The sequence below is a fragment of the Stenella coeruleoalba genome (genome assembly GCF_951394435.1).
Source record: "Stenella coeruleoalba genome assembly, chromosome: 4".
Lineage (NCBI taxonomy): Eukaryota > Metazoa > Chordata > Mammalia > Artiodactyla > Delphinidae > Stenella > Stenella coeruleoalba.
In genome coordinates, this window is record NC_137149.1 from 75374873 (window position 1) to 75400228 (window position 25356).

Genomic DNA, 25356 nt, shown 5'->3' on the forward strand with positions numbered 1-25356 from the left:
GCCCCGTGGGTACCTAATTTGTTACATATTAGATCATTGGGAGAGACTAGGCTATTTTGTTTAGTTGTGGTTTTAATACATGGTATTACCAGTATCTGTGATCCTGGCAGACTAATCTCCAGAGAAATTTTTTTAAGTGAAATGTAACAGATTTAAAATAAGGGAACCATTCACATTCCTGTTTTTACTTAAGCATCCTGGATAGTTTCTCTAGACGCTGCTGGTGGAGTTAAACAGGACGGAGGGCGGAGAGATCCCTAACTTCACTCTCCAGGCTTGTGACTACTGACGAGGGGAAGGCGGGGCATCCTCTGGTGCGCCTCAAGCGTTCCCCGGGTCGGAGACACGAGGGCTGGGCGGGCTCAGGGAGGAGGCGGGAGAGGTGAGAGGCTAAGATCTGGGCGTCTCGAAAGGCCTTTCTGAGACACCCTGCTCAGCCCGAGGGGATCTCCCAAGGAAATGGCACCTGGGGACGATTTTCCTGTTTGACCAGACTTTCCGAACTCCCGCGGCCGGGCCTCCCAGACCCCTCGCCTGGGCTCGACCCTTCTTCTGGCTACCCGCGCCTTACCCTGTCCAATTCGCCTACCGCCCCAGGGCTCGGCGATTCCGCTGCGCGCAGTCCCCGGCGAGCGAGCGCCGGACTGCAGTCGTCGCCCCTCGGGGCTGGGGTGCTGGCGCCGCGTGGTGACTGCGGGGGAGTTGTACGCTGCGTGGACCTGCGTCTCCTCCTTGCGCCTCCCGCAGGGGCCACTCCTTCCGGGACCCGGCACCGCAGCTCCAGCGCGCGGGCGCGTGGGAGGAGGGAGGGAAAACAAGGGTGGTGGGGATGGAGAGGGGGAAAGTGAAGAGAGAGAAGGGAAAGGAGCCGGAGAAAGAGAAAATACGGGGAAAAGGAAAGGAGGAGAAAGATAAAAAGAAGGAGGTGGAGAAGGAGAAAATTAAGGAAAAAGAAAAGGAAAGGGGGAGGGAGGAGAAAAGTAAGAGTAAAGAAGAGGAAAAGAGGAAAGGGCGGGAGACGGAGAAGGGGAAGGAACAATTTACGGAAAAAGAAGAGGAAGAGAAGGACAACAGCACGTTGGCAAAGCCGCCGCTGGAGCTGCCGGTAAGAGACGGGTGCCTCAGACCCTCACCCAAGGCCTTTGTCAGCGTTCTGGCCGGAGCGCCGGCTCTCGCGCCGGAGGGAATCCGGTCTCGTGTGCGGGCTTTGTAACCGTGGATGGAACAGGTGTGCCAAGCTGCGAACGCCATCTCCCCGGCCCCTTGCCCGCTCTCATCCCTAACCCCGACCCTGCGTCCAAGGTCTAGGTCTAGTGTTGAGGAAGGTCAGGTCTCGTCTGGTCTAGTGTTGAAGAGGAGGCTTTAGTCGGGTTCACGGGAGCGCGGGGAACAGCCCCCTTTCCAGCCCCATCTCTGTCCGACGCCCAACGCTAGCTCCCAGTCCGCCCACGACACTGAAACCAGTCCCAAACCCTCACCACACATGCGCTCTCTCTCCCAGTCTTTTCTGTTTCGTAAGTTCCATGTGGGAAGGTGCAGGGTTCCTGAATTTGTGCAGGATGTGTTTTGGGTCCCTCTGGACATTTTCTGTGGGCGCTGAGGTTACTACTTCCATTGTTTTCAGACCACCAGCGCCCAGAAGGGACGAGCACAAAGGTTTAACTGAGAGGTCTCAGAAACCAGGCACTGCAGTCACAAAAGGACAAATACCTATGATTCCACGTATATGACGTACCTAGAGTAGTCAGAATCGTAGAGAATAGAATGGTGGGGCCTGGGGGAAGGGGGAGTGCGGAGTTTGAGTTTAATCTTACAAGATGAACAGTTTTGGAGATGGATAGTGGTGATGGTTGCACAATATTATGCATGGATTTAATATCACCGTATGTTAAAGAATGGTTATGATGGTAAATTTCATGTTGTGTATTTTACCACGATTTAAAAATTGAGGGGGAAGAAGGAAAAACAGGCATTATTTGGATCAGCTCAGTGGGCTCTGTGCTCCTGGAGTTCCTGAGCTCAGAGCTGCTTTCTGGTTCTAAACAATGTGAATTATTAATGGAGATTTGATCTCTGGTAAAACACAGACTACATAGGTTCACATATAGTTAAATGAATAACTTTTGCAAGGAACAGTGGTGTTGAGAATCACATTTCGGGTCTGAACTCCTGTTTTACAGTAACCCCAGCTTTTCTTAAGAGATTTTAAATATGAGGAGGCTTGTATTTTAGACTAAAAAATAAGCAAAATGTAAAACATCAGTGACTGCAGAATTTCTAGGGGTTTAGGAGCAGCGATATGGTTGGAAAGGGAGTAGGGAACTGTTTTTATTCACAAAATTTCATAGGATCTAAGGTGCCATTATTTTAGGTAACACAAACAAAGAAAAAAAATGCTGCCAACCAAAATATGACATACCATAGATTGTAAAGTCCTCATTTCAGAGATGTTAAAATGTGAAAAAAAAACAAAACAAAACAAACAGCATCTTGGAACTGATGAAATATGTTGGGATAGCCTGAGTAGAGCCATTGGTGGAGATAATGAGGGGGACACAATCCACATCTTGCAGCCAGTTCTTGGTGGCCTCATTGCTTTAAAACATCCCCTTCATGCATCAAGTCCCTCTTTCTTACCATCACTCTCTCAGAATGACACTATGACATTTAGGTGTGGGTAAGAGGGAACGGGGAGGAAGTGGGGATGGAGAGAGGAAACACCTATGGAAATACCTTTTGCTTTAAGAGCCATCAAGAATTCACTCCAAAAACAAACAGTCTGTTATTCACTAGACAGGTTTATTAAATGCTGCCCTGTACACAAGACCCTATTAGACCAGACCTTAAACCATCTTACTTTTACATAGATCTTATATATTAAAAAATAAAAAAAGAGGTGGGAGGTGGGATAGACATTTAGTGCTGTTTAGGATCACTTTTTTTTTTTTTTAAACAGAAATCCAGTCTAAGTCTAATGTCAACATTTAGTGTTCAAGCAGAAATGTATAAGATTATTATTTTTAAACCAATGCCACTGAAGACATTTATTAGTGTTTTTTATGCATGAGAAATCTCTTTAGTAGGCTATTTGAGAAATAGAATTCCTCTGAGTAGTCTGGCTGGATTGTTGCTCATTTATTACTGTTTACATTAAAGTTTGTATCCTAAAAGTCACCTTTCTGAGCACTCTGAAATTTCTATTTCTGTCTTCACACCAGCCTGCCCTTCTTGCCCCTCAATCACTTGTCATAAAATTTTCTAACGTTGGTATGTTGGTAGAATGCTTCTTCCTAAAGTTTACATCTAGTTCATCAGGTTTTAGCATCAGATTTTTAAATACTCAATTATGATTGGAACAGGTTTAACAGTTTCTGTAATCTTCGCCTTTTCATTTATGAGGGTAACCTTGCCCTAAGAGCTTTTCATCTAGTGATTCAACTGGGAGGACAAGACAGATTAATAATATGAGACCTTAGATGCTTACATGCTGAGTGGCAAAGTCAGTATATGGAACAAGTAGGCCCCAAGACCCCATACAACAAATTGAATTCTGTTGCAGTCTCCAATAAACATGAAGTCAGGAAGCAAAGTGAAGTCTGAAAATTGACCCTGAAAATATGGCACCTCCCATAAATCCTGATATATATTTGATAGATTGACCAGGAGTTGGGGGATGGAGAGGGGGTATGCAATTAATATCACATAACTGATGGCTGATTATATAAAATACAAACTGACTGGTACAGTTTGTTCTAGACCTATTAAATGTTTTGCGATATTTTGTCCTGGTTTACAATTCCACAATATTATTGGCAGGCACACTGCCAGGAGTCAGGAAAACCAGGGCCCTGATAGCATAGCTTTATTGACTTATCTTTTGTTTCACAGGAGAAAAATAAGCAGATCCTAGTGCTGGGCCTGGATGGAGCAGGAAAGACCAGTGTTCTCCACTCTCTAGCTTTAAACAGAGTCCAGCACAGCGTGGCACCAACCCAAGGTTTCAATGCAGTGTGCATCAGCACTGAAGACAGCCAGTTGGAGTTCCTGGAGAGTAAGCTGTCTTTCTCAGTAGTTCTGGGGATAACCGATAGCCTATAGCCACATTATTGTTATACCTTAAGCCAGATTTAATGTTATCAACATTGGGTCGTTGTGAAATGAAACACTGGGTCAGATTTTCCTAGACTTTCAGAATGCATGTGTAGTTTAGTGCTTGGGTACAGTGTGGGAATCACTTTCTGTTCTTTTCATTTTCTTCTTTTTGCAGTGGTGGCGATAAAGGGGAGTTGAGGGGAAGGCTTTTGCACCCCTCCTATAACAGCCTCCCTCCTCCCTTACTACCCCAAATATAAATGCAATCTGAGTAAATACAGTGTGTTTCCTTCTCTGCAAATGCAAATAGAGGTAACCTCCAAACCTTTTGTAACCAGATGGCAACCCAGAAACCCCTCCTCTAGCAGTTCTGGAGTCACCACCTCTCAAAATATTGCTGTACCCCAAAGTTGCATTAGATCCTCTTGTCTCCTCTTTACACTCTCTCCTAGGATGATTTTACCTTTCCTCTTGACATTAAATACTATCTATATGCTAATGACTCCCAAATTTATCTCTCCAGCCAAACATATCCAGATGTTGCCTGACATCTCTACCTGGCTGTCTCACTGGCCTCTCAAGCCTAATATCGTCAAGACAAAATGTTTGATATATCTCCGTATGTGTTCCTTTCCCTTGTAATCCAACTGGTCAGTAAATGTCTCCTCACCCATCAACATGCTCAAGCCAGAAAACTGGGAGTTTTCTGTACCCCCTTTTGTACCCCACCTCCAGCCTGCTAGTAAAATGCTATGAATTTTTGCTTTCATTCAGTTGCGAAGAGAAAATGGTGGGCAGAGAAATTGGTAAGCCTGCAGGCAAATCTTTATGATAAAAGCATTGTTAAGAATAGAGTTTTCAATTTCCCCAGAAGCTATGGAAGAAATAATATTTTTAATGAAATGGATGGCTAACAAAAGTCTCAAAATATAAAACGTGAAAAGAAAAATGGGAAGGAAAGGAAAGGGAAGGAAAAAAAGAAAGGGAGATAGGAAAGAAAAAGAAAACTCCAATTAGGGGGAGAAATGGACAGATCTGCCGTTGGAGTGAGGGGTTTCAACATATCTTTGTCAATTATTAATAAGATCAAGGAGAAAAAATATCCGCAGAGATATATAAAATTTGAACACAGTCAACAAGTTCGATCTAGTGAATAATATAAAATTGTCCAAAAAAAAATATATATATATATATATAAAATTGTCCAATTAGACAATTTTAGCCACATACAAAAGTTAAAATTCACGTTCTTCTCAAACACTCACAGAACAATTACCAGCAAAGACCGCTTACTGGGCCATACAGCAAGTCTTAACAAAGTTTTCAAAGAGGATGCATCATACAAACTGTGTTCTCAACTACATTGCTGTTAAGTTAGAAGTTAATACCTAAAAGATAGCAATCCCTGTGTAGGTGAAATGCCATGGTGTTGCCAAGAACATGGGGAACGACATGTTCATCTTTAAACTACATGTGTTAAAACCATATGAATTACTTGGATTATACACATTCTTTAAAAAAATTAAAAACACAAAATACTTCAAAGAATGACTAGCCTGGCTCTCCATACAAAAGAAAACAAAGACAAATCAACACCCTGTCCTATTCGTTTTTTAAATGGTATTGTTAAGTCCCTATAACAGGAGTCTGCACACTTTTTCTGCAGAGGGCTCGAGAGTAGCTAATGTAGACTCTGTGGCCGCATGGGCTCTGTGCAGCTACTCAACCCTGCAGTTGTACTGCGAAAGCAGCCGGAGACCATATGTGCACATATCTATGTGCCTGTGTTCTCATACAACTTTATTTGTACTGAAATCCAAATGTGATATAATGTTCATGTGTTACAAAATGGTATTCTTTTTTTCCCCAAACATTTAAAAAGGTAGAATCCATTTGTTGTTCGTGGGCTGTACAAAAATAGGCAGTGAGCCAGATTTAGGCTGTGGGCCATTGTTTGTCATATTCTGTCCCAGGAGAAAAATAAAAACTGAATTCATTGTGTATGTATTATTATCATTCCAAAAAGTCTCTTCTGGGAAGAATCAGCAGAATGAAATAACCCAAAGGAATTTTTTCTGAAGCAAGTATTCCTGAATGCCCACAGGATCATATTAACTCTTTGTGCAAGATTAAGAGAGGAAATTAGCTCTGGGATTTTGACAAAGGAAAAAAGTTGTGCAAGTGAGGCTAGCCAATGACATTTAAATCAGTCCATTTAAAACTTATTTTAGAGAAATATGTGTTTTAACCCACCACCCTGAATTATTTTAGTATCCTACTCCCATTCGCTGAGCTATACCTGACAGGCAGGCATTGGCCATCATGGCTGCTGTGTATAACAGATCAGGAGGCATCCACTGTAGTACAAATTTAAGATCTTTATGCTGGTCCTTTGTGTTCCAGAATGAGTGACCCGCTTGTGGAGGGTAAATATTCCCACCAATCATTTCCCCAGTAACATCGCTGAAGTTGTTTGAAGAATTGGGTAGAGTCTCACAGAGGTCTTTTATTAGAATATGTATCCAGTGTTCAGGAATTATCAAAATGTGTCTTTCCTGCCCCCCTCAGTGGACTCTCCTGAGGTTTGTGTGTGTGTCTTCCTTCTCTACTGTTCTTTGTAGTTGGTGGCAGCAAACCTTTCCGTTCCTGTTGGGAAATGTACCTGTCCAAGGGATTGCTGCTAATCTTTGTGGTGGATTCAGCAGATCACAACAGATTACCTGAAGCTAAGAAGCACCTTCATCAACTAATTGGGACAAATCCAATCCTTCCTCTGGTTGTGTTTGCAAACAAACAGGTAAAAATTGGTGCAAATATAAATTGTACTCAATAGTTTTATTATTAATACAAGAAGTAGAAATGTCTACTTTTAATAGCAAGATATTCAATAATATGTTGTATGTTCGGTTCAGTTTATACTATTAGATCTATTGGATTATACAGTCAGCCCTCCATATCTGTGAATTCAACCACCTGTGGATCAGGAAAAAAAAGATTCTGGAAAGTTCCAGAAAGTAAAACTTGTATTTGCCACACACAGGCAACTATTTACATAGCATTTACATTGTATTAGGTATTATAAGTAATCCAGAGATGATTTAAAGTATATGGGAGGATGTGCATAAGTTATTTGCAAATACTGTGCCATTTTATGTAAGGGGCTTGAGCATCCTCAGATTTTGGTGTCTGCTGGGGTCTTGCAACCAATCCCCCTCAGATACCAAGGGACAGCAGTAAATTCCTTGAGAACAGAGACTATCATTCACCTTTGTGTCCTTTGTAAAACCTAGCATAATGCCTTGTACATAGTAGGAATTCAACAAACACCTGTTGAATTTATTTTTTTTAATTTAATTTTATCTATTTATTTTTTACAGAGCAGGTTCTTACTAGTTATCTGTTTTATACATATTAGTGTATATATGTCAATCCCGATCTCCCAATTCATCCCACCACCACCCCCACTTTTCCGCCCTGGTGTCCACATGTTTGTTCTCTACATCTGTGTCTCTATTTCTGCCCTGCAAACCGGTTCATCTGTACCATTTTTCTAGGTTCCACATATATGCATTAATATATGATATTTGTTTTTCTCTTTCTGACTTACTTCACTCTGTATGACAGTCTCTAGGTCCATCCATGTCTCTACAAGTGACCCAATTCCGTTCCTTTTTATGGCTGAGTAATATCCCATTGTATATATATACAATATCTACTTTATCCATTCATCTGTTGATGGGCATTTAGGTTGCTTCCATGACCTGGCTATTGTAAATAGTGCTGCAATGAACATTGGGGTGCATGTGTCTTTTTGAATTATGGTTTTCTCAGGGTATATGCCCAGTAGTGGGATTGCTAGGTCATATGGTAATTCTATTTTTAGCTCTTTAAGGAATCTCCATACTGTTCTCCATAGTGGCTGTATCAATTTACATTCCTACCAACAGTGCAAGAGGGTTCCCTTTTCTCCACACCCTCTCCAGCATTTATTGTTTGTAGATTTTCTGATGATGCTCATTTTTACTGGTGTGGTAATACGTCATTGTAGTTTTGATTTGCATTTCTCTAATAATTAGTGACGTTGAGCAGCTTTTCATGTGCCTCTTGGCCATCTGTATGTCCTCTTTGGAGACATGTCTATTTAGGTCTTCTGCCCATTTTTGGATTGGGTTGTTTTGTTTTTGTTTTTATTTTGTTTTTGCGGCACACGGGCCTCTCACTGTTGTGGCCTCTCCCGTTGCGGAGCACAGGCTCCGGACGCGCAGGCTCAGCGGCCATGGCTCACGGGCCCAGCCGCTCCACGGCATGTGGGATCCTCCCGGACCGGGGCACGAACCCATATCCCCTGCATCGGCAGGCGGACTCTCAACCACTGCGCCACCAGGGACGCCCGGGTTGTTTTTTTTTTTTAATACTGCGCTGCATGAACCGTTTATATATTTTGAAGATTAATCCTTTGTCCGTTGATTCGTTTGCAAATATTTTCTCCCATTCTAAGGGTTGTCTTTTCGTTTTGTTTATAGTTTCCTTTGCTGTGCAAAAGCTTTTAAGTTTCATTAGGTTCCATTGGTTTATTTTTGTTTTTATTTCCATTACTCTAGGAGGTGGGTCAAAAAAGATCTTGCTGTGATTTATGTCAAAGAGTGTTCTTCCTGTTCTTCTCTTCCTCTAATAGTTTTATAGTGTCCAGTCTTACATTTAGGTCTTTAATCCATTTTGAGTTTATTTTTGTGTATGGTGTTAGAGAGTGTTCTAATTTCATTCTTTTACATGTAGCTGTCCAGTATTCCTAGTACCACTTATTGAAGAGACTGTCTTTTCTCCATTGTATATCCTTGCCTCCTTTATCATAGATTAGTTGACCATAGGTGCATGGGTTTATCTCTGGGCTTTCTATCCTGTTCCATTGATCTATATTTCTGTTTTTGTGCCAGTACCATATTGTCTTCATTATTGTACCTTTGTAGTATAGTCTGAAGTCAGGGAGTCTGACTCCTCCAGCTCCGTTTTTTTCCCTCAAGACTACTTTGGCTATTCAGGATCTTTTGTGTCTCCATATAGATTTTAAGATTTTTTGTTATAGTTCTGTAAAAAAATGCCACTGTTAATTTGATAGGGATTGCATTGAATCTGTAGATTGCTTTGTGTACTATAGTCATTTTCACAATATTGGTTCTTCCAATCCAAGAACATGGTATATCTCTCCATCTGTTTGTGTCATCTTTGATTTCTTTCATCAGTCTCTTATAGTGTTCTATGTACAGGTCTTTTGTCTCCTTAGGTAGGTTTATTCCTAGGTATTTTATTCTTTTTGTTGCAATGGTGAATGGGATTGTTTCCTTAATTTCTCTTTCTGATCTTTTATTGTTATTGTATAGGAATTCAGGAGATTTCTTTGCATTAATTTTATATCCTGCAACTTTACCAAATTCATTGATTAGCTCTAGTAGTTTTCTGGTGGCATCTTTAGGATTCTCTATGTATAGTGTCATGTCATCTGCAAACAGTGACAATTTTACTTCTTCTTTTCCAATTTGTATTCCTTTTATTTCTTTTTCTTCTCTGACTGCTGTGGCTAGGACTTCCAAAACTATGTTGAATAATAGTAGTGAGAGTGGACATCCTTGTCTTGTACCTGATCTTAGAGGAAATGCTTTCAGTTTTTCACCATTGAGAATGATGTTTGCTGTGGGTTTGTCATATATGGCCTTTATTATGTTGAGGTAGGTTCCCTCTATGCCCACTTTTTGGAGAGTTTTTATCATAAATGGGTGTTGAATTTTGTCAAAAGCTTTTTCTGCATCTATTGAGATGACCATATGGTTTTTCTCCTTCAATTTGTTAATATGGTGTATCACATTGATTGATTTGCGTATATTGAAGAATCCTTGCATCCCTGGGATAAATCCCACTTGATCATGGTGTATGATCCTTTTAATGTGTTGTTGGATTCTGTTTGCTAGTATTTTGTTGAGGATTTTTGCATCCATATTCTGTTTTTTGCATCAGTGATATTGGTCTGTAATTTTCTTTTCTTGTAGTATCCGTGTCTGGTGTTGGTATCAGGCTGATGGTGGCTTCATAGAATGAGATTGGGAGTTTTCCTTCCTCTGCAATTTTTGGAAGAGTTTGAGAAGGATGGGTGTTAGCTCTTCTCTAAATGTTTGATAGAATTCACCTGTGAAGCCATCTGGTCCTGGACTTTTGTTTGTTGGAAGATTTTTAATCACAGTTTCAATTTCATTACTTGTGATTGGTCTGTTCATATTTTCTATTTCTTCCTGGTTCAGTCTTGGAAGATTATACCTGTCTAAGAATTTGTCCATTTCTTCCAGGTTGTCCATTTTATTGGCATAGAGTTGCTTGTAGTAGTCTCTTAGGATACTTTGTATTTCTGCAGTGTCTGTTGTAACTTCTCCTTTTTCATTTCTAATTTTATTGATTTGAGTCCTCTCCTTCTTCTTGATCAGTCTGGCTAAAGGTTTATCAATTTTGTTTATCTTCTCAAAGAACCCGCTTTTAGTTTTATTGATCTTTGCTACTGTTTCCTTCATTTCTTTTTCATTTATTTCTTATCTGATTTTTATGATTTCTTTCCTTCTGCTAACTTTGGGTCTTGTTTGCTCTTCTTTCTCTAGTTCTTTTAGGTGTAAGGTTAGATTGTTTATCAGAGATTTTTCTTGTTTCTTGAGGTAGGATTGTATTGCTATAAACTTCCCTCTTAGCAGTGTTTTTGCTGCATTCCGTAGGTTTTGGATCATCGTGTTTTCATTGTCATTTGTCTCTAGGTTTTTTTTTGATTTCCTCTTTGATTTATTCAGTGATCTCTTGGTTATTTAGTATATTGATTGCCTCCACGTGTTTGTGTTTTTTACGTTTTTTTCCCTGTAATTGATTTCTAATCTCATAGCATTGTGGTCAGAAAAGATGCTTGATATGATTTCAGTTTTCTTATATTTACCGAGGCTTGATTTGTGACCCAAAATGTGATCTAGCCTGGGGAATGTTCCGTGGGCACTTGAGAAGAAAGTATAATCTGCTGGTTTTGGATGGAATGTCCTATAAATATCAATTAAATCTATCTGGTCTGTTGTGTCATTTAGAGCTTCTGTTTCCTTATTAATTTTCTGTCTGGATGATCTGTCCATTGGTGTAAGTGAGGTGTTAATGTCTGCCACTATTATTGTGTTACTGTCGATTTCTTCTTTTATGGCTGTTAGCAGTTGCCTTATGTATTGAGGTGGTCCTATGTTGGGTGCATATATATTTATAATTGTTATATCTTCTTCTTGGATTCATCCCTTGATCATTATGTTGTATCCTTCCTTGTCTCTTGTAACATTCTTTATTTTAAAATCTATTTTATCTTATATGAGTATTGCTACTTCAGCTTTCTTTTGATTTCCATTTGCATGGAAAATCTTTTTCCATCCCCTCACTTTCAGTCTGTATGTGTCCCTAGGTCTGAAGTTGGTCTCTTGTAGACAGCATATATGAGTCTTGTTTTTGTATCCATTCAACGAGCCTGTGTCTTTTGTTTGGAGCATTTAATCCATTCACATTTAAGGTAATTATCGATATGTATGTTCCTATTACCCTTTTCTTTATTGTTATGGGTTTGTTATTGTAGGTCCTTTTCTCCTCTTTTGTTTCCTGCCTAGAGAAGTTCCTTTAGCGTTTGTTGTAGAGCTGGTTTGGTGATGCTAAATTCTCTTAGCTTTTGCTTGTCTGTAAAGCTTTTGATTTCTCCATCGAATCTGAATGAGATCCTTGCTGGGTAGAGTAATCTTGGTTGTAGCGTCTTCCCTTTCATCACTTTAAATATGTCATGCGACCCCCTTCTGGCTTGTAAAGTTTCTTCTGAGAAATCAGCTGTTAGCCTTATGGGAGTTCCCTTGTATGTTATTTCTCGTTTTTCCCTTGTTGCTTTCAATAATTTTTCTTTGTCTTTAATTTTTGCCAATTTGATTAGTATGTGTCTCAGTATGTTTCTCCTTGGGTTTTTCCTGCATGGGACTGTCTGCACTTTCTGGACTTGAGTGGCTATTTCCTTTCCCATGTTAGGGAAGTTTTTGACTATAATCTCTTCAAATATTTTCTCAGGTCCTTTCTTTCTTTCTTCTCCTTCTGGGACCCCTATAATGAGAATGTTGTTGCATTTAATGTTGTCCCAGAGGTCTCTTAGGCTGTCTTCATTTCTTTTCATTCTTTTTTCTTTGTTCTGTTCCATGGCAGTGAATTCCACCATTCTGTCTTCCAGGTCACTTATCCATTCTTCTGCCTCAGTTATTCTGCTATTGATTCCTTCTAGTGTATTTTTCATTTCATTTATTGTATTTTTCATCTCTGTTTGTTTGTTCTTTAATTCTTCTAGGTGTTTGTTCTTTAATTCTTCTAGGTCTTTGTTAAACATTTCTTGCATCTCCTCGATCCTTGCCTCCATTGTTTTTCCGAGCTCCTGGATCATCTTCACTATCATTATTCTCAATTCTTTTTCTGGAAGGTTGCCTATCTTTACTTCCTTTAGTTGTTTTACTGGGGTTTTATCTTGTTCCTTCATCTGGGACATAGTCCTCTGCCTTTTCATTTTGTCTATCTTTCTGTGAATGTGGTTTCATTCCACAGGCTGCAGAATTGTAGTTACTCTTGCTTCTGCTGTCTGTCCTCTGATGGATGAGGCTATCTAAGAGGTTTGTGCAAGCTTCCTGATGGGAGGGACTGGTGGTGGGTAGGGTTAGGTGTTGCTGTGGTGGGCAGAGCTCAGTAAAACTTTAATCAGCTTGTCTGCTGATGGGTGGGGTTGGGTTCCCTCCCTGTTGGTTCTTTGGCCTGAGGCATCCCAGCATTGGAGCCTACCAGCTCTTTGATGGGGCTAATGGCAGACTCTGGAAGGGCTCACGCCAAGGAGTACTTCCCAGAACTTCTGTTGCCAGTGTCCTTGTCCCTTGGTGAGCCACAGCCCACCCCCAGTCATCTGCTGCAGACCCTCCAACACTAGTGGGTAGGTCTGGTTCAGTCTCCTATGGGGCCACTGCTCCTTCCCGTGGATCCTGATGCACACACTGCTTTGAGTGTGCCCTCCAAGAGTGGAGTCTCTGTTTCCCCCCAGTCCTGTCAAAGTCCTGCAATCAAATCCCGCTAGCCTTCAAAGTCTGATTCTCTAGGAATTCCTCCTGCTGTTGCCAGACCCCCAGGTTGGGAAGCCTGATGTGGGGCTCAGAACCTTCACTCCAGTGGGTGGACTTCCATGGTATAAGTGTTTTCTAGTTTGTGAGTCACCCACTCAGCGGTTATGGGATTTGATTTTATCGTGATTGCGCCCCCTTACCATCTCAATGTGGCTTTTCCTTTGTCTTTAGATGTGGGGTATCTTTTTTGGTGAGTTCCAGTGTCTTCCTGTCGATGACTGTTCAGCAGTTAGTTGTGATTCCAGTGCTCTTGCAAGAAGGAGTGAGCACACATCCTTCTACTCCACCATCTTGAACCAATCTACCTGTTGAATTTAATTCAGTGAACATTTATTGACTTTTGAATTGATTTCTACAAAATATTTGCGTGTTTAATATGTATAAAGAAGTGGTTTTAGATCAATTAGCCTGACCTGAATTTATTTCACACACATGCATTAAAATATTAAATGTTCATGAAGAAATTGGAACCCTTGTGCAGTGTTGGTGGGGATGTCAAATGGTGCAGCCACTGTGAAAAACAGTATGGCAGTTCCTTAAAAAATTAAAAATAGAGTTTTCATATAGTCCAGCAATCCACTTCTGGGTATATAACCAATAGAATTGAAAGCAGGAACTCAAACAGATATTTGCACAGCCATGTTCATAGCAGACTTATTCACAGTAGCCAAAAGGTAGAAGCAACCCAAGTGTCCATCCACAGATGAATGGATAAACAAAATGAGATATATACATACAATGGATATTATTCAGCCTTAAAAAAGGAAATTCTGACACATGCTACAACATAGATGAACTTTGAAGACATTATGCTAAGTGAAATAAGCCAGTCACAAAAAGACAAATACTGTATGATTACACTTTTTTTAAAAAAATTATTTATTTATTTTTGGCTGCACTGGGTCTTCGTTGCTCCGTGCAGTCTTTCTCTAATTGCGGCGAATGGGGGCTACTCTTTGTTGCGGTGTGCAGGCTTCTCATTGTGGTGGCTTCTCTTGTTGCGGACCACAGGCTCTAAGCATGCGGGATTCAGTAGTTGTGGCACACGGGCTCAGTAGTTGTGGCCTGCGGGTTCTAGCGCACAGGCTTAGTACTTGTGGCGCATGGGCTTAGTTGCTCCATGTCATGTGGGATCTTCCCAGACCAGGGTTCGAACCCATGTCCCCTGCATTGGCAGGCGGATACTTAACCACTGCGCCACCAGTGAAGTCCCTGAATACAGTTTTGTGAGGTCCCTAGAGCAGTCAAATTCATAGAAATGAAAAGTAGAATAGTGATTGCCAGAGCCTGGGGGAGGGAGAAACGGGAAGTTATTGTTTAATGGGTACAGAGTATCAGTTTTACAAGTTGAAAAGAGTTCTGGAGATGGATGGTGTACAACAATGTGAATGTACTTATTTGTACACTGAACTGGACACTTAAAATTGGTTAATATGGCAAATTTCTTTATGTGTATTTTACTACAATAAAGAAAGTTTAAAAAGGTATTAGACATCTATAGCATTGTACAGGCATACCTCATTTTATTGCACTTTGCAGATATTTTGTTTTTTACAAATCAAAGGTTTGTGGCAACCCTGCATCGAGCAAGTCTATAGGTACCGTTTTCCCAAAAGCATTTCTCACTTCATGTCTCTGTGTAGCATTTTAGTAATTCTTGCAATATTTCAAACTTTTAAGATGATTATTATATTTGTTATGATAATCTGTGATCAGTGATCTTTGATGTTACTATTGCAAAAAGATTACAATTTGCTGCAGGCTCAGATGATGGTTAGCATTTTTTAGCAGTAAGGTATTTTTTAATTAAGGTATGTACTTTTTTTAGACAATGCTATTGCACACTTAATAGACTACAGTAGTGTAAACATAACTTTTATATGCACTGAGAGACAAAAAAATTCATGTGACTAGCTTTATTGCAGTATTCTTTTTTTTTTTTTTTTTTTTTTGCGGTACGTGGGCCTCTCACTGTTGTGGCCTCTCCCGTTGCGGAGCACAGGCTCCAGACGCGCAGGCTCAGCGGCCGTGGCTCACAGGCCCAGCCGCTTCGTGGCACATGGGATCTTCCCGGACCGGGGCACGAACTGGTGTCCCCTGCATCGGCAGGTGGACTCTCAATCCCTGCACCACCAGGGAAGCCCTGCAGTATTCATTTTATTGCAGTAGTCTGGAACCAAATTTGAAATATCTCTGAGGTATGCCTGTAATGCTAAAACCCCTCTCTTAATTGCTAGGGTTGCCAGTCATAGGAGAGCTCAGTTCCTGCCATTTCTTCCACTACTTCTATGGATGAATATTTATGGAAGTAAACTAAATAATTACAAATGATCTAAAAGTAGGAGCCTATATTAAAGTCCAGCAGAGATGCTAGTCCAGCAGATTATTTCTAAAAGAAAAGCTGGAGATTTTTTTTTAATGAGCATCTTAAGTACCACAAACTGTAAAGATTTAGAGGATCCTGGTACATTTAAGTAAGCTGTATAGTATTCCATTGCATGAATATACCACGGCTTTACCATTTTCTTGTTGGATATTTGGTTTATTTCCAATGTTTTATTGCTAAAATCAGTTCTACAGTGAATCTTCATGTATGTGTCTCCTCGTTGATGTGTACCAACATTTCTCTAGTGCATGAGGAATTGCTGGGTTTTGGATTTGTCCATATTCAATTTTGCTAGATATTACCAAGTTGCTTTCCAAAGATATTGAACTAGTTTATTTTTCCTACCAGCAGTATATGACAGTTTTTATAGCTCCACATCCTTGTCAATACTTGGCTTGTCAAACTTTCATTTTTGCCAGTCTCATGGGGATGAAATTTTATCTTATTATTCTAATTTGCATTTCCTTAATTACTAGTGAGCTTGAACATGTTTTCAGATGTTCACTGGTTATTAGTTTCAAATTAGTTTCATTCTTTGAAATGAACTTCCACATTTGTGAATTATCTTTTAATATCTTTCCCCAAATTCCTGTTACGGTGTTTATCTTTTCTCCTTTGAGTTGTAGGAGTCTTTCGTGTCCTTTGGAAAAACTTTTGTCTGTTACATACATTACACATATCTTCCCCAGCAATCTATTAGCTTATGATTTTACCTTGTTTATGGTTCTCTTTTTAATACATAGGTTTTCATTTTTTTAAATAAATTTTTTTATTTTTATTTTTGTCTGTGTTGGGTCTTCGTTGCTGCACACAGGCTTTCTCTAGTTGTGGTGAGCAGGGGCTACTCTTTGTTGTGGTGCTCCGGCTTCTCATTGTGGTGGCTTCTCTTGTTGTGAAGCACGGGCCCTAGGCACGCAGGCTTCAGTAGCTGTGGCACGCGGGCTCAGTAGTTGTGACTCATGGGCTCTAGAGCACAGGCTCAGTAGTTGTGGCACATGGGCTTAGTTGTTCTGTGGCATGTGGGATCTTCCTGGACCAGGGCTCGAAACTGTGTCTCCTGCATTGGCAGGCAGATTCTTAACCACTCTGCCACCAGGGAAGTCCCAGGTTTTCATTTTTAATAGACAAATTTAGCAATACTCTCCTTTGTGGTTTATATCTCTTCATCAAATTGAATAAACAGAGCTATTTGGTGTCAAATTTATAACTTTTACTGGGGTTTAATAATAAAAGGTTTGGATATTCTAGTTTAAGTGTAATGCATCTTGGGTGATGCTCCTTGGCCAAAGTAATTTATTTTTTTGTATGACTCATTGGTTCAAGTTATTACATAAGTATTTTTAAAACGTCGACTTACTATCTTTACTCTTTGAGTGATGATCTCTATTAAGGCACAGTTATGTAAGTGTGGAATGCATCTGATATTTATCCCTGATGTGCTTTTATCATTACAAGGAGCCCCTCCTCCCACGCAACACACTCCTTCTATTTTCTTCCTCTCCAATTCCATCAGTGACTTTTTTTTAACTTGAGACATTGTCCACATGTTACTAGATTCATTAACACAGTTGCAAAATTCACTGCGGGCTCTAGGAATAAGTGAATTCAGGTTTCAGACAGGCAATATATTGGGAGGACCAGAAAGGTAATCATACCACATCAGGAAAAGTCTCACAGGCTCCCAGTTATGGAATTTGATAGGTTCATATTGGTACAAGAAAAAAATGACACAATATTGGACTATTTCCAGATGATGTCCTAAAGCTATGGGAAAACACTATGAAACAACAAAAAGCCAAATACAAATGCAACTTTAGGAGTGAAAATACTTAAACTTTTGCAAAGGACTTAAAAACTATAACTGAATCTGTGTATGTATTTAGGAGAGGGAATGTCAGAGGTCATTTGCATAAATAATTCTTGATGTGTGAGAGGCAAAGAAATATGTTTTGACCTTGGCATTTTGACCTCAAGGAGGTTTTGACCTTGGCATGCAGCATAAACACATGCTTTCTGTCTCCTCATTTTAATCTCTCCTCTCTCTACCTCTCCCAGTGGGTTTCTGTCCTTTAAGCCTTCCCCGCTTCTCCATCTTGTCCTTTTTCCCTCCACCTGTCCCTCCCCTCTTAGCCTCCTTTACCCACTACTCCATTTTCTAAATTCACTTCCTCCCTTATCCCTTCTCTGTCTCCCTCCATCCCTCCAAATTTGATCCAAAATTTTTTGTTCAGTAGAAATAATGGTTGCAAAGGAAAACTCACATTTGGCAAATGCTTAATCAATAAAATATGATATGGGCAAAAACCAATTAATGAATCAAATTTCTATTGTTAAGACAAATTAAAAATAATATTAGGAAAATAAAGATAAAAATGGAAAAACAAAATTAGAAGCAGATAGATTGCACTGTTTAGGAAATTGATTAAGGTATTATATCGACTTAACTTCATTCCAGAACATACTTTTTTGATGATAACTCATAAATGCTGATATAATTCCAATGAAAATCATTATATTCAAACAATCATTAAGATCATAGTAATGGGATTACAGTATCCTCCATATTAGAATGGAGGTGGGGTCATTGAGAGCAATAAATGAGAGTAAGAAATGTATCTATCCAAAAAGATTGCAAAATAACCAACTTTTTCTCAATTCTTTTTTCATTCTTGGTGAAGGATCTTGAAGCAGCCTATCACATTACAGATATCCATGAAGCTTTGGCATTATCTGAGGTGGGAAATGACAGGAAGATGTTCTTGTTTGGAACCCAGGTGACTGAGAATGGCTCAGAGATACCCTCCATCATGCAAGATGCCAGAGACCTGATTGCACAGCTGGCTGCAGACATGCAGTGATCAGGCCTAGGCCCACTGTGAGGCTCATGATTTGAACGTCACCAGGGAATGTTTAGCGGCAGGCTGGAAGCCAAAAGTTTCCACTTTCCAATAAAAAATAAGGCATTTCCTATTTTCTCAATGCAGGGCATATACACATATATAAGATAATGTTAATTGATTAAGAGGATCTCTATTTATATTTTGAACTTTAAAAATATTGGTAAAACAATGTATTTAGAGGGATTTGGATTTTTTTTAAATTTTTATTTATTTTTGGCGTTGGGTCTTTGTTGCTGCATGCGGGCTTTCTCTAGTTGCAGCGAGCGGGGGCTACTTTTCGTTGTGGTGCATGGGCTTCTTATTGCGGTGGCTTCTCTTGTTGCGGAGCACGGGCTCTAGGTGCACGGGCTTCAGTAGTTGTGGCACATTGGCTCAGTAGTTGTGGCTCGCAGGCTCTAGAGTGCAGGCTCAGTAGTTGTGGTGCACGGGCTTCATTGCTCCATGGCATGTGGGATCTACCCAGACCAGGGCTTGAACCCACATCCCCTGCATTGGCAGGTAGATTCTTAACCACTGTGCCACCAGGGAATTCCCGGGATTTGGATTTTTAATCAACCAAATTAAAGTGAACAGTAGGAAGCATTCATTCCATTTGTAGTTTCTCAATGAAATGAGATTTACATTAAAATATTTTAATAACTTTTCTCTTTTCAAGTAAAAATCCAGGTGTCTTTCCTTTAAGTGGATCCGTTTAATACTGTAGGGAAAGAAATATCAGGATAGGGCAATAAGAAAAGTAAGCACTATCAAACCCACATAGAAATATAAATTAACAGCATTCAGAAAGATTTAGGAAAGGCTTCTTTTTAAGAAACTATTGCACTAAAAGAAGAACACCGTGAGGATTTGTTTTTTAAATTCTTGTTATTTAGCTTTTTTATATAGATAAGCTTTCTTTACTAGAAATATTTTGTAAGAGTGATAACTCTGTTTACCTACAGACATAAATCCAACTTCGAACCTTAGTGTCCTGTCTTGATCTTTTTTTTAAAAAAAAAAAAAAGGACTTCCAGTTTTGAGCCCAGCATGTAAGAAGCTTGGAAGCCACCACTCCATTCTAACAAGTTAAAAAGCTGAACAGACTAAAAAATCAGCATTGGAGGGAGCAACAGGAGAATACAGAGATTAACAATTTACCAGAGCAGAGACTTATAGTGGGAAACTGCCCATGGGAACCCCAGGGTAGAAAAAACGGAACGGTGACTGATGAATTGCTGGTTGCTCCAAGTGGAGTAATCTGAAAGTTAAAACACTCTAGGGGAACCCAGTCATTGGAGGGGCCCCCAATTATTTGAGATTTACCTCCAGAAACTCGACCAGATTCCTATAATAAATATTGGAGAGAAATCCCCTGGTGCTTCCAAGGGAGGGGAAAAGTTTTTTTGAAATATGCCAGAGCACTCTGTCCTTCTTAACAAGACCTGCCCTCAGGGGAAACTAGTTAACCAGAGCCTAGCCTGCTGGGTTATTACCAGAGCCTAACTGACCTGGGGGAAATACCCAACTCCAGCCCACTCTAGACATTCTGTTCCACCTAAAAGGGCAGAAAACTAAGACTTAAGTTTGCAGTCCAGCGGCACTTAGTCTCTAAAAGCCTAAGACCTAATCATAGGACTATAGAACGCTCCCCCTCCCCCGCCCCAACCTCACCACCACATTACTAAAGGCCTGTTTACAGCAGCTCCTTTTACCCAGTACATCATGCCTGGCTATCAAGAAAAACTACAAGACATACTAAAACACAAAACATACAGAAGAGATACCACAAGCACCATACAGAAATGAAGAATGTGTTTAGTGGGCTTGTTAAAAGGCTGGACATAGCTGAGGAACGAATCTCTGAGCTTGAGACTATCTCAATAGAAACCTCCAAAACTGAAAGTCTAAGAACAAAGACTAGAAAGAAACAGAACAGAATATACAAGGACTGTGGAACAACTACAAAAGTTGCAACATGTGTGTAATGGGAAACCAGAAAGAAAGAAAAGAAAGGAACAGAATAAATATTTGAAACAATGACTAAGAATTTCTCCAAATTAATGTCAGACACCAAACCACAGATCCCAGAAGCTCAGAGAACACCAAGGAGGACAAATGCCCTCCCCCACAAAAAACAACAGCAACAACAACAAAAAACTATAGATAGGCATATCACTTTTAAGCTGCAGAAAATCAAATTTGAAGAAAAAATCCAGAAAGAAACCAGAGGAAAAAACACCTTACCTATAGAGGATCAAAGATAAGTACATTAGGCTTCTCAGAAACCACACAAACAAGAAAAGAGTAGAGTAAAATATTCACAGTGTTGAGAAAAAAAAACCGTTAGCCTAGAATTCTGTACCCTGTGAAATTCTTCAAAAGTGAAGGAGAAAAAATTCTTAGACAAAAATTGAGGGAATTTTTTGCCAGTACTTCTTTGTTGCAAGATATGTTAAAAAGAAATTCTTTAAACAGAAGGAAAATGATATAGGTCAGATATTTGGACCTACATAAAGGAAGGAAGAACATTGGAAAAGGAATAAGTGAAGGTAAAATTAAAACTTTCATTTGTCTTATTCTTTTTTTGTTTTTGTTTTTGTTTTTTTTTTTGCGGTACGCGGGCCTCTAGCTGTAGTGGCCTCTCTCCTGTTGCGGAGCACAGGCTCCGGACGCGCAGGCTCAGCGGCCATGGCTCGCGGGCCCAGCCGCTCCGCGGCATGTGGGATCTTCCCGGACTGGGGCACGAACCCGTGTCCCCTCCATTGGCAGGCGGACTCTCATCCACTGTGCCACCAGGGAAGCCCTCATTTGTCTTATTCTTAATTGATCTAACATTAGTTTTTTCAAAAATAATAATAGCAACATTATATTTGACTATGTATGCTTATATGTGTGTATAAATGTTATGACAGCAATGATACAAGGGATGAGAGGGAGGAATTTGGATTATTTAGTTATTATAAGGTATTCACATTACCTGTGAAGTGGTATAGTGTTATTTGAAAGTAGACTTGGATTTGTTGTTAATGTATATTGCAAACTCTAGGGCAACCACTAAAAAAAATAAAAGAAGTTATAACTGATATGCCAAGAAAAGAGAAAATGAAATCAAATAAAATGTTCAATTAAAACCACAAAAGGTAGAAAAAGAATGGAAGACAAAAAGAGAAACAAAGAACAAGGACAACAGATAGAAAACAGTAAAAATATGGTAGCTATTAATCCAACTAAATCAATAATCACTTTGAAGGTCAGTGGTCTAAATGCACCAATTAAAAGACAGAAATTTCAGAGTGTATTAAAAAATAAAAGATCCATAAACTCACTTCTTGCTTACAAGAAACTCACTTTGAATATAAAGAGACATATAGATTAAAATTATGAATGAAGAAAGATATAACACTAACACTAATCAAAAGAAAGCAGGAGTAGCTATATTAATTTCAGACACAGAAGATTTGAGAATAATGAAAGTTATCAAAGATAAAGAGGGGAATTATACCTAAAGCACAAGCAACAAAATAAAAGATAAGTGAGACTACATCAAACTAAAAAGCTTCTACACAGCAAAAGAAACCATCAACAAAATGAGAAAACAACCAATGGAATGGGACAAGTATTTGCAGACTGTATATCTGATACGGGGTTAATATTCAAAGTATATAAAGAACACATACAACTCAATAGCAGAAAAAATAAAATAAGAAATGGAAAAGGACCTGATAGACATTTTTCCTGAATAAGATCTATAAATGGCCAACATGTACATGAAAAGATACTCAACATCACTCCTCATTAGGGAAATGCCAGTTAAACAATAAAGTATCCCCCCAAGCCTATTAGAATGGCCATCATCAAAAAGACGAGATAACAAATGCCAGCTTGGATGTAGAGAAAAGGGAATCTTTGGTACTCTTGGTGGGATTGTAAATTGGTACAGCCACTGTGGAAAACAGTATGGAGGGTCCTCAAAAAATTAAAAATAGAACTACCGTACAATCCAGCAATTCCACTTCTGAGAATATATCCAAAGGAAATGAAAACACTAACTCAAAAAGGTATCTGCACCACCATGTTCCTAGCAGCATTATTTTCAGTAGCAAAGACATAGAAACAACCTAAGTGTCCATGGATGGGCGAATGGATAAAAGAATTTGTAGTGTATATATATGTATATACATGCATACAAACGTGCATACAATGGAATATTATTCAGCCATTAAAAAACAAGGAAATCCTATCATTTGCAACAACATGGGTGGACCTTGAAGGCATTATGCTAAGCAAAACAAGACAGAGAAAGACAAATACTATATGATCTCACTGATGTGTGGAATTTAAACAAACACCAAACCCAGAAAAAGGAATCAGGTTTGTGGTTATATGGATTGGGGGGAGGGGGTCGGTTAGAGGAAGGTGGTCAAAAGATACAAACTTCCAGTTATAAGATAAATAAGCACCAGGGATGGAACCTACAACATGATGACTCTAGTTAACACTGCTGTATGCATTATAGGAAAGTTGTTAAGAGAGTAGATCCTAAGAATTTTCATCACAAGGAGAAAAAAAATTTTTTTTTATTGTATCAATATGAGAGGATGGATGTTAACCAAACTTATCATGGTAATCATTTCACAATACATGTAAATCACACCATCATGCTGTACACCTTAAACTTATACAGGGATGTATGTCCGTTATTTCTCAATAAAACTGGAAAAATAATTTTCCGAAAGAGGGGAATTACATAATAAAGAGGTCAACTCTGCAAGAAGATGTAATGATCCTACATGCAAGTGTATGCGCTTAGAAACAGACTTAAAGTAAGGGAAGCAAAAACAGCTGATCAGGGAGCCTGCCCCTTTTCTCTTTTTCACCTGCCTCCTCTCTAAGGGGCGGGGCCCCAGGTGGGCCCCCGCAACTTGGCGCGTCGTCTTGGCAACGGGAGAACGTGCAGGGAGGGGCCCAGAGGCGGGGCTTGTTAAGCGCTGCCGCGTCGCGTCTGAGTTGGGCGCGCTGGGGCGGGGCGCGCGGAGTGCGGGCCGTCAGCCCATCCTCTCCCATCTTATAGAAGGCGAGCAGCCTCCGGTAGTCGCCCGGCGGGAGCTTCTGGGCCGCCAATGGAGAGCCAGGAGTTTTCGGGTTCTTCTGGGCTGTCCGATGGGCACGACATGGCAGAAATATCCACTCGCTCAGAAGCCCTCCAGAAGCCCATTGTAGTCAGGATATTTGACGTGCTCAACCAGCCTGGGGAGTCCGAGGAGCCGGGGTTAGCCGAGGAGGCCGGCGAGCAAGACCAGCCAGGCGAGTCAGAGGGGTGTGCAGAGTCCCACCAGATCCCCAAGCCCCACAAGCCCTATGAGCTCTACCAACCCTGTGAGCCCCACAGGCCCCCCAAACCCCATGCACCTTACAATCCTCATCCACCCCACGAGCCCCACAAGCCCCACGAAGTCGAGTTGCTTCCCAGAGCTGGCGTGATGATCTCCCCGTCTCTGCTGACCAGATCCCCGCCACGGCTTCTGCCATCTTCCCTGAGAGGTAGGTGTTGGGGGTCCCTCTGGGGGTTCTAATGGGAAGGTTTGCCTGCAAGGAACCTTTTATTTTTTTAATATAAATTTATTTATTTATTTATTTTTGGCTGCACTGGGTCTTCGCTGCTGCGCGAGCTTTCTCTAGTTGCGGCGAGCGGGGCTGCTCTTCATTGCCGTGCGCGGGCTTCTCACTGTGGTGGCTTCTCTTGTTGTGGAGCACCGGCTCTAAGCACGAGGGCTCAGTAGTTGTGTCACGCGGGGTCTAGAGTGCAGACTCAGTAGTTGTGACTCACGGGCTTAGTAGCTCCACGGCACGTGGGATCTTCCCTGACCAGGGCTTGAACCCGTGGTCCCTGCATTGGCAGGTGGATTCTTAACCACTGTGCCACCAAGGAAGTCCCCCCCCCCCCCATTTTGTTTTAAAGGAGGATAACACTTGTGTCATTTACCTGCTGTTTTGCAATGCCCTGTCTTTGGACCTCAAGAAGCTCTGATGGGAAATTGAGACTGGTGATGAAACAATCTCTTCACTCTGCTCTCTCTCCACCTGGGGACTTGCTAGCTGTCCTTGATTAGTCACTGTCACTAGCTGTCCTCGATTAATCACTGTCACTTCTTTTTGAAGCCCTTCTTAAGGCTTCTCTACAGTTAGTCATTGCAGTCCTCTGGGTTGCCACTTTGAACATCTCTATTATAGCACTTAAGATTTTGGGTTATGTCACTATCTTTTTCCTCAGCTAAGGGGAGGGATCCTTGAAGGGAGGATAGTTTTCTCAGTGTTTAGCACATGGTGGTGCTCAATAAATGCTATTACATTGTTAAAGATGTAGTAACAAAACACTCATTGAACAAAAATTCAAACAGTATGTTTACTAAGTGCTTGCTGTATGTTCAGTCATCACCAAGTTCACAAGCTAACAGGGCTGATGGGACTTGGGTATAAACATCCAGCTCACTTACGGCCTCTCATTGATGACTCCACACAGAACAATTCCTTGTCCACACTGGGCTTCCAGTTCCTTGGCTGACCACGTTTCATCTCATTTTCTCCTTGACTTGTCTTTATCAGCCTTGATTCTATGGTCTGTCATGTCAGTTGCTTACTTACAACATCTTCACCTCCCCATTGGCTCTTTGGCTGTTCACCATACTTCTCCTGGGAGAACCTCAACCCTGGTTAAGCCCACCCATCCACCCTCTGCCTACACCTGAGCATCTGACTCTTCCTGTACAAAATCACACAATCATACTGACTGCTTTTATTTCAATTTCATAAC

General features: G+C 40.5%; 2 protein-coding genes across 2 annotated transcripts in view; both read left to right on the plus strand.

Moving 5' to 3' along the window:
• Positions 1-87: 87 nt before the first annotated feature.
• ARL9 (ARF like GTPase 9) lies at positions 88-19442 on the plus strand. Its single transcript, XM_079919133.1, has 4 exons — positions 88-1105; positions 3889-4051; positions 6714-6889; positions 18345-19442. Exons 1-4 carry the CDS (start codon positions 830-832, stop codon positions 18522-18524), a joined length of 795 nt encoding a protein of 264 aa, XP_079775259.1. The 5' UTR covers positions 88-829; the 3' UTR covers positions 18525-19442.
• A 4223-nt stretch (positions 19443-23665) lies between these two features.
• The window catches only part of SPMAP2L (sperm microtubule associated protein 2 like), a gene marked incomplete at its 5' end in the record, with an annotated part of 57893 nt that continues 56202 nt past the window's right edge, over positions 23666-25356 (plus strand). The window contains one exon of the mRNA XM_079919986.1: positions 23666-24086. Coding sequence (XP_079776112.1) covers positions 23666-24086 — 421 coding nt within the window. The remainder of the gene's footprint in view (positions 24087-25356) is intronic.

Bases quoted from the DNA above. Each gene is read 5' to 3' on its own strand.
- ARL9 (XM_079919133.1), top strand. From the start codon at position 830: ATGGAGAGGGGGAAAGTGAAGAGAGAGAAGGGAAAGGAGCCGGAGAAA. The intron at 1,106-3,888 runs GTAAGAGACGGG...TTTGTTTCACAG, and splicing joins AGCCGCCGCTGGAGCTGCCG to GAGAAAAATAAGCAGATCCT. The intron at 4,052-6,713 runs GTAAGCTGTCTT...TGTTCTTTGTAG, and splicing joins CCAGTTGGAGTTCCTGGAGA to TTGGTGGCAGCAAACCTTTC.